Source organism: Spinacia oleracea, chromosome 3 (genome assembly GCF_020520425.1).
Source record: "Spinacia oleracea cultivar Varoflay chromosome 3, BTI_SOV_V1, whole genome shotgun sequence".
Lineage (NCBI taxonomy): Eukaryota > Viridiplantae > Streptophyta > Magnoliopsida > Caryophyllales > Amaranthaceae > Spinacia > Spinacia oleracea.
Window position 1 is genome coordinate 14,448,325 of NC_079489.1, and position 12,801 is coordinate 14,461,125.

At 36.1% G+C, this 12,801-nt stretch overlaps 1 protein-coding gene and 1 non-coding gene across 2 annotated transcripts; both read left to right on the forward strand.

Annotated features, from left to right (window-relative positions):
* Positions 1 to 2,007: 2,007 nt before the first annotated feature.
* LOC130470965 (small nucleolar RNA R71) lies at positions 2,008 to 2,114 on the forward strand. The gene has a single exon (XR_008931675.1). It is a non-coding gene; the product is annotated as a small nucleolar RNA R71 (small nucleolar RNA).
* A 5,110-nt stretch (positions 2,115 to 7,224) lies between these two features.
* LOC110798331 (uncharacterized) lies at positions 7,225 to 8,040 on the forward strand. The gene has a single exon (XM_022003511.2). It carries the CDS (start codon positions 7,225 to 7,227, stop codon positions 8,038 to 8,040), a length of 816 nt encoding a protein of 271 aa, XP_021859203.2.
* The last annotated feature ends 4,761 nt before the right edge of the window (positions 8,041 to 12,801 follow it).

Genomic DNA, 12,801 nt, shown 5'->3' on the forward strand with positions numbered 1-12,801 from the left:
TCTCCGTTTATGCGCAGACAATGGACATGAAAGGGATGAGAGCCACGACAGCTCATCGAATGGGGGCACCAAAGATGGTGCCATCTGGTGTCACATCGATTACCTTGGATGAGCTGTGTGGTGCGGGAAGTGACAGATCACGACCCCGATCACGAATACGATGTCCACCGTTTACAGAACTTTCGGCCCTTTGGGTCGTGGCATCATCAATCCGTCCCTTCTTTCGAACCCATACCGAAGAGTGCATACTCCGATCACCTCCACCTGCAAGACAATTTGAAACATGTGCTATTTCGGAGGAGTTATTAGAGTTAGTATGAGTCAATTCGGTATTAAAATAATAATTAGAAACATTGACTCCAAAACATGACTCCTCTACCATAGGGTTCTTAGCAACATGGGTTAAATTGAAAGTAACCTTATCATCCCCCACATTTAAGGTCAGCTTGCCATTCTTGACATCTATGATTGCCCCCGCAGTGTGTAGGAAAGGCTGACCTAAAATAATAGGAATTTGCCTATCCTCTTCCATGTCTAAAACAACAAAATCAACAGGAATAAAGAATTTACCTACTCTAACAGGCACATCTTCTAAGACACCTAGGGGGTATTTTACAAATCTATCGGCCATTTGCAGAGTTATGTTGGTAACTTTTAAATCACCCATGTTCAACTTAGTACATACAGACGGGGGCATGACACTAACACTGGCACCTAAATCACATAAGGCTTTGTCAATAAAAAGGTTGCCAATATTACACGGGATAGAGAAACTCCCGGGGTCCTTCAACTTGGGTGGAGACTTATTTTGTAGTAAGGCACTGCTCCTCAGTAAATGCAACAGTCTCCACCTCACTAAATGCTCTCTTCCTAGTCAAGATGTCTTTCATGTATTTAGCATATGCAGGTACTTGAGTAATTAATTCAGTGAAAGGGACTGTTACCTGCAGATTCTTTACCACTTCTAAGAACTTACCAAACTGCTTGTCTAGCTTGTTCTTTAGCTGACGATGAGGGAAGGGAAGTTTGATAGGTGGAACTTGTATCTCAACTTTCTTCTCAACCCCTGTATCAGCTTCCTTATTCTTGACCACATTCTCACTCTCTCCTGGCACAGCACCACTAACAGATACTTCAACCCCTTCCTCTATAGTCATAGGTGGCCCATAATACTCATATCCACTCCGCAGAGTGACAGCATTTACAGACTCTCTGGTCACAGGCTGTGAAGGGAGTTGACCTTTGGGTCTCTCTGCAAGAGCGGTAGCCATTTGTGCCAACGGTTTATCCATGATCTTGTTATGAGCAGTAAGGGCATCGATTTTGGCATCCTTTTCGCTTAGAGATCTCTGCAATTCCAACATCATATTCCTCATCTCTACAAGCATGGGATCAGGTTGTGTGGGTTGAGGTTGTGGTGGTAAGCCAGGTGATCCACTAGGTTGCGAGTTGTAGTTACTCCGCGGTTGGTAGGGTTGTTGTGGTGGTGGAGGGTGTTGAATCTGGTGGGGGTTCTGAACATTAGTACTCCTATATGATAATAGGGGGTTGTTTTTATACCCCTCATTGTATGAGTTGGAATACGGATTGTTCTGCTTGTAGGACTGGAATGCATTGCATTGTTCGATGGAGCTCCGGCATACCTGTGCATAATGGCCTTGCATCCCACAACTATTACAGACATTAGCAGATTGGGCACTCATTGCAGCGACACTAGCATGTTGGGTGGATTGGGAAGATGCGATCTGTATATTGTCGAGCTTGTGATGTAGGGCAGTTAGCTGAGCAGTAAGTTGTTCAATAGAATTCATCTCATGCTTAACACCTCGGTCGGCAAAGCCTCTAGGATTCCCATATTGGGCACTATGGATGGCCATCTCCTCAATCACCTCCAAAGCTCTAGGCACCTCCAATTGCATAAATCTCCCACTGGCAGCTGAATCCAAAAGACACCTAGACTCATTACCCAGACCATTGTAAAACTGCTGAACCAGGAACCAGTCATCCAAACCATGGTGTGGGCACTCTCTTTGCAAGTCCTTGAATCTCTCCCAGACTTCGAACAAACTCTCATCTACTTGTTGAGAGATACCTAATATCTGACCCCTCAGACGAGCTGTCTTCTCAGGTGGGAAATATTTAACATAGAATGCAATGGCCAAAGAATTCCAATCGGTGATTTTCATAGCTGCGCGGTTGAGACTGTTAATCCATAGCTTGGCCTTCCCACTCAACGAAAATGGAAAGAGTATCTCCATAGTCTGCTCCGGTGTTAAATTCTTCTGCTTAATGGTGGCACAATACTGAATGAAAGACTGAATGTGGAGATTGGGATCTTCACCCTTTTCCCCACCGAATTGGTGTTTCTCGATCATGTTTATCAGTTGGGGTTCAATCTTGAAATTCTCGACCGCAATGGAAGGCATGATTGCCTTGGGAAGCATAGACAGACTTGGTTTAGAATAGTCTGTAAGCCTTGGCACAAGTGGGGGTGGTGGTGCTTGCTCACCCATCTCTGAATCTGTATGGAATAGATTGCTTATCAGATAGTCGGATTCAGAGTCAGAATAGTCTCTCAACTGTTCAACGAATCTACGCCGTCTACGAAAGGTCCGTTCAGGTTCAGGATCGAACGAAGTCAGATCGCTGGTATGGACAGTCCTGGGCATAAACAAGCAAGAACTAGAAAACAGTCGTGAGATCCGGTCTCAAGGAACGGGAGTCCCTTGAGAAGTGACAAACAATAATCTAGAAAAACAATTAATAACAGAAAATAAAACCGTTTCCCCGGCAACGGCGCCAAAATTTGACAGGCTAAATCGCACTCCTATCAAAGATAAACCTAACGTTCACCAACTAAAAATATAGCAAGGGAAGCAGGGATCGTATCCACAGGGAAACAATGTTCTTTCTACTATTAATTAACTAATCTAGACTACTGGTAACAAAGAATTTGATTGGTTTGTATATTAAGCTAAGGCAAATAATCAAACTGGAATATAACAATATTAAGGGAATCTAGGGCAGCGGTTCACCATAAATGCAGACCGGGATTGGACAACGGACAATAACAATTAATTAACAATCATAACTAGGAAAACATGCATCTCTCGAATCTTATGAATTCCTTAGGATAGAACAACTAGCGGGCTCTCGCTACGTACTAGAAATAATTCCTATCTAATAGCCACAGACCAAAAACATCAGATTTATACCTCTCGGCGCATAATCTAAGGTTAATCAAACTCAAATCAAAATAGTCCGGCCGAACAGAATTGACGAGCAATAATAATAAGCTATAGAAATTATAATCAATCAATCAAATAATCAAGTCCACATATAATCCCAATCATGCATTCATGGATCCCCTAAACCCTAGAAATTAAACTACTCACTCATGATAGCTAATAACAAAGCGATTAACATAATGGAAAACATGATCAAAGCAATAGAATAAATTAAAGTAAGAAGCAGTACCTAATTCTCGAACAATGGAAATTGAAAGCTTGTGTTTTTATATAAATCGAACTAAGTGTTTGAATTAATGTAGAGAGGAAATAAAACTTAGAAAAATAAACTAAGGGTTTAGTGCTGGAAAATAAGATGTCCCTAAAAAATAAAACAAGTTTGCTTAAATAGTTTTGCCAAAATAAGGCCTAAAAACGGAAGTAAAAACGCGAAAAACTGCTGTAGGTTGGCGTCGCCCGATCGGGCGACGCTTCGCCCGATCGGGCGAATCACTCGATAGTCGGCCCGATCGGTCCAAAATCCGCCCGATCGGGCGGATTGCGAAATCTCCACAAAGCCTCCAGATTGACCGCCCGATCCGGATCGGGCGAGCTGCGCCCGATCGGGCGCGCGTTGATGAACTTGGCTTGCTTATAATTCCGCCCGATGGTTGCATTTCGCCCTCAGCTTCCAGGGCGATTTGCAATCTTCAATGTATCTCGCCCGTATCGCCAAGTCTAACTCCCGGGGCTCAACCATAAGCATCTAAGGCTCCCGAAAGTCGACGATGGAAGTCCTGAACTTCTCGGACTCATCTAGTGGCCTTGATCAACAATGAAACGGGTCTAAAACGACCAATTTCTCATAATCAAACCTGAAACTCAAGGCACACTCAATAGCACACATTAGTACTAGAAACGGCTCCTAAGAGCACGTTTGATACATAAAAGTACTAAGGGACGGAGGTAAAAACTCTATATAAAACGCATATATCACCGCCCTTAAGATTTTCTTCTAAAACTGACTTAATATTTAGTTTTTTTGGAATTATATTAAGTTGGTGAGTGAATTTAAAATATTATTAATTACTCTTATGCTAGTCTTCCAAAAATTAATTCTCAAATTTAACGTCTTCAAATAAATTCTTTTATATATATATATATATATATATATATATATATATATATATATATATATATAAGGTTTGAATATCATTACTCTAATTTATTTTAATTTTGTTTCCTTTTGATAATTATTCTAATTTCTACTAAATTATCTTAATGAGATATTTTGTTTATAGCAAAACATTATTTTTGCAATTCATTACCCCTAGCTCGCACTTGCCTCGTGTCAACCCCAAGAGGAAGCCAACAAGTACAACTAGTATAACATTCAACCTTACGTAATGAGTCATTAAAGAAACTATAAAACAGGCCCAAACAAATAGATTATGATCTAAGAATTTTTATAGTACTGGATCTATAGACAGTTGCAGAATAAGACCTATAAAACAGGCCGAAACAAATACTTTTACCCTATATAATAAGGGTGTGTTCTCTTCAACTTGTAAGTCCTGAACTTATCTGAACTTATAGGACCTTATAGAACCTTATTGAAACTTATAGGACCTTATTGAAATTTATAATACCTTATTGAAACTTAAATTATAGGACCATATTGGACCTTATAGGACCTTATAAGACCTTATAAGATCTTATTTAACCTTATTAGACTTTATTTAAAGTTTATTAGATTATTACTAAACTTTTAACCATTAGAATATTGAAAATAATTATCCAAAATTTATACTATGATGATTGAAGCAATCAATTGATAAGATATATAAGTATCATTTTTATTAAGCAACAAAATATGTTACCTCTAAATATTTACAGGCGGTGTTTCAATACGTTGTGATTACTACTACGTACATGTTATTTGTTGTATGTCTCACCAAAATAATAGTCAATTGATTTGTGATGTACACGTAATATTTAAAAATAAGTTTTTCCCTTAAAATTATATTGACAATAATTAATAATAATATATTAATTAATACTTACAAATAATCGGTAATTATTAACTTTAATTAGTGATCACAAAGAATTTTAATATAATAACATAAATATGATTTATTTAATATAACAACGCAAATAATCATAATATTACATATTTTGTTTAAGAACTTATAGAAACTTATACGACCTTATTGGAACCTATACGACCTTATTGGAACTTATAAGACCTTTTTTGGACCTTATTGGAACTTATATGCTTTTATTGGAACTAATAGGAACTTATTGTAACTTATAGGACCTTATTCAAACTTATTTGAACTTATCTGAACTTATCTAAACTTATTGGAACTTATCTGAACTTATAGGACCTGAAAATAAGGTCCTATAAGTTGAAGAGAACAAGGCTTTAAAAGATACAGTTTGACCAACACGTAATTTTAGGAGGGTGAGTTGAATTTATTAAAATAAGATGAAATTAAACACGGCCGATTATGGGAAGTGTATGTTTTAATTAAATATGGAGTGAATAGCCATAGTTTAAAATAACATCAAAATTTCCTTATCGATTTTTTCGAAGGATAATTTAACCGATTCAAGACATATTCTAACAAAAGTTACAAAACCCTTTGTTTACTTCACTAATTCTTAAATGGACTTGGTCCACTACAATGTTACGTACTAAATTTATTGTGGACCATGCCTAAAACGAAAAGTTAACAACTTGATTCTAATTTATTTTGACGTGTTTATTAAAATTATTATGAAAATAATATCAAATTGGTATCGTTAGTACATGATATGCTTGAATAATGTGATTTAAAGTTATGATTCTCTTTTAAAAAACATAGGATTACTTTGATTCAAAAAATGGTTATTATATCTAAGAAAATTGGTGTTTAATTTCTTATTGTCACTATGTGAACAATAAAGATCACTATGTAGGTAAACAAAAACTTTTGTGTACCCACATTTTACGGTATTTTACTGTACATCCAACCTAGCGTGTAAAAAGTGAAAAATAGAACTCACTAAAGGTAAAAAGTGACCCAGGCCAAAGATAAAAGTGTACCCGACCAAAAATATAAGTGATATTATTAGATGACTAAAGTTACCTTACTCAAGGATAAATGTGACCCGAACCAATGAATAATGTGACCCGAACCAATGAATAATGTGACCTTAACAATAAACAATGAAGTGACCCTGATCAAGAGTGATATGTTTGTTACAAGTTAAAACTATGACCAATACAACAACAACAATGAGAATACACCAATACACAAGTGTAATATAGGTAATACTATAGTAGGTTATGTGGGTCTTGGACTCACACCATGTAAAATATTGTACATTGATCTACCACTTAAGGTAATATATCACTACAATAAAAAAAACTAATAACATCACAAAGGATAATTAAAGAACAGAAGGTGCATGCAGATAACCTTCTTCTTTTGTAGTACATATATAAACATATTATATATACCCGGGTGCACTGTGCACCCTCTCACATTTTCCCCTTACATGCGAGGAGAAAATGTGAGAATGATCACCAATGGGCATAAAAATACTCTTGGATGCAAGGTACACCCGGATGCACATAATAATTTTCACTTCTTTGAAGCCGCCACAATATATTATCGTAGATCGACTTTTTTAAAAAGTTTATGATAAATAGAGTGGGTGCTAAAGTAAACGGATGACTTTGAATCAACAATAAAATTACCGTAGACGAGGTTCAGCTGTTCAGGTAAAGAAAATAATCTTATTTACTTTTAGGTCGAAATCTTTCCCCAATTGATAAACCCGATTTCTTAGAAAGGTTGAAAACGCTATGACTCCACAAGTCCACATCAAAGCGTATTGATGAAGCTTTAGCACACTTCACTTAAACCCCCTCAATGCCCTCACCCATCTCACTTTCTCCTTCCAAAAAATTCTTAACCCTAACATAACCCACAGAAACACACACAAAAAAATGAACCCCCGCCACATCACCACCGCCCGCCACCACAACCAAAACCCCCAACGCTCTCAAACCTTCACAACAACCTTCTTCTCCACCGCAATCCAAACCACCGTTACCTCTATCCCCGCCATCGCGCGTCAATGGGTCTATGACCTACGCAACAACTACGCCGACTCTCTTTACTCCTCCACCCTCGTCATCGGCCTCGGCGTCCAATGGCAACCTTACTCGAACGCCGCCTCCACCCTCCAACTCTGCGTCGACACCGACTGCCTAATCTTCCAACTCTCTCACGCTCCAAACATCCCCGCCACCCTCCGCCGCCTTCTCTCCGATGACCGCATCACCTTCGTTGGGGTCCACAACGGAAGAGACAGGAATCTTCTTGAAGGTTCTGATCATCAATTGCACGTCGAATACCTAATCGATTTAGCCAGAGAAGAAGGATACGGAAACATTTCAATGGAAGATATGGCGGAAGATGTGCTAGGTTTTCCTGGGATTGTGAAACCGAGGGAAGTGGGGATGAGTGATTGGGATCAATTCTGGCTTACGAATGAGCAAGTTCAATATGCTTGTGTTGATGCTTATGTTTCGTGTCTTCTCGGTCTATCTCTTGGTTATGGTGACGATGATGACGACGGCGAGGATGAAGACGAAGAAGATGATGAAGACGATGAAGATGGTTTCGGGTACGGGTATGATTTTGATGGTGAATATTTGGATTATGATGATTATTGCAACCCGTTAAATTATAATGAGGATTGGGAGTATGATCCATTTCATTGCAACCCTTATAATTTTTATTTGTCAGACTCAGATTAGTGGTGAATCTTAATATTGTTATTACGGAGTAGTAGAAGTATCATTTTAATTTCCACTCTAGCTAGTAGTGGAGTAGTACGGAGTACATTCTTGTTATCTTTCTTTTTTACTAGTCTTGTATTTTGTGCTAATGATTCACCTTTTTTATTTGCCATTTCCCACTAATTATATTAAAAAAATACTCCACTATCAACTAACATCCATTAAATTAATAAGTCAATTCAAATGTCTTAAACTCCGCACCAGTCAAATCGGTGCGAGTATTAAAGGACGGAGGGAGTAGGTGATTTTTAAATATTTTGACATAATTTTTACTCCGATCTACAAGTAATATTAGTGTACACCACCTTCAAATAAGTATTTTTTACCTTAAAAATGCAAGTACCTACTCCAATGATGAATGATCCAGTCTAATAAACGTGTATAAAGAATAATTTACACCTCTCCGCCTAGACCCAACGGGCGGTAGTCGTTACTAATTTAGTTTTTATGTTGTCCAGCTTTGAGTTTTGTGTGTTGGAGAAAAATTAATGGTCACCTGAAGCTTGTACAAGACGCAAATAGGAGAGGGCGGTGGTGTAGTTGGTACAGTAAAATGCATGTACTGGATTATCGTAGGCAGTAGCCTAATTGCGTGCGATGGTCAAACAGGTAGTGTAATAAAAGTGTCGGGCAAGACTACGGACCAGATATCATATTATCATCACCGCATTAATGTACACTGTGGCACTCTTGGCTCGGATTTTTGGTTCAATAAATTGGAATTCGTTGGTAATACCATGGAGTTATGAATTCAAAATGCATTCTAATGTTTGCTTCATTATTGGAATTGATTTAAACATCAAAATATAAAAAAGTTATTTAATTTGTAAAACAAATCCAAAAGTGATAAGTTTCCTGACACTTCATATCAAGTAAACATAAAATAAAAAATCGAGCACCAGACACTACAAGAATTTGTATATTTTATCACAATCTAATAAGCGGCGGGTAATAATCTCTAAGAGCAAGATTAGCGTTAATCTGAGCAATAGTATGATTAATAGTCTTATTGAGTATTAACCTAAGATCTCCCAGTGAAAGAGTATGACAAAAGTTTGAGTAAGAGTCTTGGAATTCCAAGACTCTATTTAAGACGTTTAAACCGTAAATTCAATCTTAATTATTATTATTTTTTCTTTTATTATTTTCTTAAGTTTGAGGAGTCTTGAATGGGTACGAGGGGTGAAGTAGAAATTTAAGTAAGTCTGAAAGGGTCTCAATAAGAATCCGAGAAATTGAAAATAAATAAATATTAATAAAAAGAGCAAGATTAGCGCTAGTGTAAGCTAAGACCTACCCATCATCTTTTTATTAATTTCTATTTATGTTCAATTTCTCGAATTCTTGTCTAAACCTTTTCATATTTACTTAATATTTCCACTTCACCCCTCGTACTCATTCAAGACTTCTCATACTTGTGAAAATAATAAATCAAATGGATGTTTAAATGTCTTAAGAAGATCTTGCTCAAACTTTTATCGTACTCTCCCGCTTAAATAAAAGGTATTAAGTTAATACTCAGTAAAATTATTACTCAGAGTATTACTTATACGTAGGCATGGCAATCACATCCGAATCCGAACCGAGTCCGACCCGATCCGAAGAAAAAAATCCGATCTGAATCCGGGAAAAAAAAAGTCCGAATCCGAATCCGAATAAAAACATCCGAATCCGAATGGATATGGATTGGATATGGAGTTTGCTGAGACTCCGAGCCGAATCCGATCCGAATCCGAATCCGACCCGAATCCGAAACCGAATCCGACCCGAATCCGAGTCCGAGTCCGAATCCGAATCCGAAATTCTTTTCCATTTATGGCTTTTTTAGGGAAGTTTCCTATCTAATCTAATATATTTAATTAAATCGGGTATATGTAATTTATTAATTTACTGGAAATTCCTTAGATTTTAGCAAAGAAAAATAGGATTTCTAATTTAGCATTAAAGAAATTCAAATTCCATGTAGGTAAAACTAACACATGAGATCAGATAGTCATTAAATTACGACCAATAAAAAAAAAAAGATTTCAACGTAATATACCAATTAAAAAATACAGGTGCCATACTGCTATGTAAGTAAAACAGGATGTAACTATTATCTTAAAGAACTTATTTTTTGACGGATTCATAATCTATTTATCTTTTTTAATGATTCTCCCTTTCTTAGCACATCAATGTGCTTTTATAGGGCCATAGTTTATCATTCTAGTGCAATACTATACATTTATACAAAGTATTAAATATGTTTGTACTCAAAACTCAATGCGCATAGCTATTGTAAATATAAAACAATCAATACAATAGCAATCTTTTCATTACTATTTAAAAATACAAAAGGTCTTGCGCGCATAAGGTGTACAATAAGTTTATTGTACACCAAGATAACTTTTACCCATTTTTATGTAACTTTAACCTAGTTATGATTAACTTTTATATTAGTGAAAAAAAGTGGATAGATAAACATTTTAAAGGGTTAAACGATTAATTTTATACATTATTAGTGATTTTTGAAGAAATAAGTTTTATTAAAATGAAAAAAAAAAATCACTAAAACATAGATAACTTTTACATATATAAGCTTAACTTTTAAGCATTTTGAGTTAACTTTTACTCCAGTGTACAATATTTATTATACACCACTTGTAAATAAGAATTTGTGTTAACAATATTTATCATATGTTATCATCCTGACGATGCATAGTATGGAGTATTACGTAGGCACTGTTCTATTCAACTTATTTTGTCTAAATTTGTTCTGTTAGTCTTATTTTCACTTATTTCTAAAAGTTTGTTAAGTTCAGAAAAGATACGTTTAGGTGTATAGAACATAGACATACTTAACTTATTAGTAATTTAGTATACTTATTTAACTTATTTTGTATGATATTAGTCGAATACATTATATTCAAGTTTATACATGAGATATTAAAACAAAATCGTACATCACACGAGTTTAAAACAAGTAACTTGAGCTTCGTTCTATTCGACTTATTTTGTCTAAACTTATACGGAGTATTATATGAATTTATCTGAACTTAACTGAACTTATATAGACTTATCTTAACTTATCTGAACATATCTGAACTTATCTGAACATATCTGAACTTATTTCATACTCCCTCTGTATTTATTTAAGGGATACACTTGCCTTTTCCGGCCGTATTTATTTAAGAGATACACTTGTCATTTTTAATAACTTATCAACCCCACCATCTAATTAAATAATATATCTACACCCCACCCCCACACTCTAAAATGACATGGTCCCCACTTGTTTTTCTTATTAAAATATCTACTCAACCCCACTTGTTTTATTACTTTATTTCATTCAATTCTTTTTCTTAATACCCGTGCCCAACCAAGTGTATCTCTTAAATAAATACGGAGGGAGTATGAAATAAGTCAAAATAAGTCGAACAGAACTACAGAAGTTACCGAACAAAGCCTTAGTATAACAAAAATTATTTTTATATATCACAATACGATATTTTTTTACCAAACGGGTGTACCAAAATGAAACTACATTTGATTCAAACTACATAATTTGATTAAAATTTAGTAAGTAAAAAAGGGGGGGAAATTTGAAAACTAAACCCTAATCCTAAATTCTAGCAAACTCAACTCACAAGCTCACAACCGCCCTTCCCTAATTCTACCACTCTCTCTGTCTCTCACCTCAAGGTTCTCTGGTTATCTCACCTCACGATTTTCCGTCCCTCCACGGACCACCGCCGACCACGGACCACCGCTACTAATGTTTTTGTCGCTCCACTAACCACCTCCGACCCGGTGTGCTGTGGTTGTCGTCTCTAAGGTTCGCCGACCACCACCGCTAAGGTTTTCGTCGCTAAGGTATGTTTATTTTTGTCTCCCCTCTTCACATATTGCCATTGTTTATAAATCCACAAGTTTTATAGAAATTGTTAGAAGAAACTTTTATAGAAATTATTAGTGTACTCAAGCTTTTATAAATCCATATTGCCATTGTTTGTAAGTATTAAAGCTGGCGGTGCAATTGAATAGAAAAAACCAAGTGGTAGCCCTCCTCATCAAGTTTCATGTTCCTTTTCTGAGGCTTTTTTTTGTATAGTTGGAGTTAAGTTTTTTAATTGTTTGAGAGACTCGTTTTTCTTGATTTTTTGGACAAATTGCTTGATGATATGTTAAGGACATGACTCACATGAGTTAAGAATGTATGAGGGTTTGTTTCGAACTTTTTTTTATAAATTAATGACCTATGATTCGGACATAAGTTTTGAACTACCGAGTACCGACCTATGATATTATGAATTAGAGGGTTTTAAAATAAATGATGTATTTTAATAAGTGTAAACAGAAACGAAATGTCCAACTTATGCAACCCAACCACTTATATTCAAGTCTCAAAATGTTCCATATTCACTAATCAATCAGAGTAAGCCAAATCTTGTAATTAATTAGTTTTGTTAATTAATTGTATCATCATGTATATAGTTGATAAAATGTGTTATCCGTTATCTAATTATAACTATTTACATACAGTGGACTCAACTCCGATATTAATGGATACTTCAACCGATGAAGCATCTTCTAGACCGAATGACGAACATTTGAAGGAACCGGAACTACCTCCTCCTTCAAGGACTACTAGGAGGAATGCTACAAATGTATCCCAAGTAAATAATAAAGTCGAGGAAGAGGATGAGTGTACTATTACGGGTGCTAATGTTAAAAAGTTAA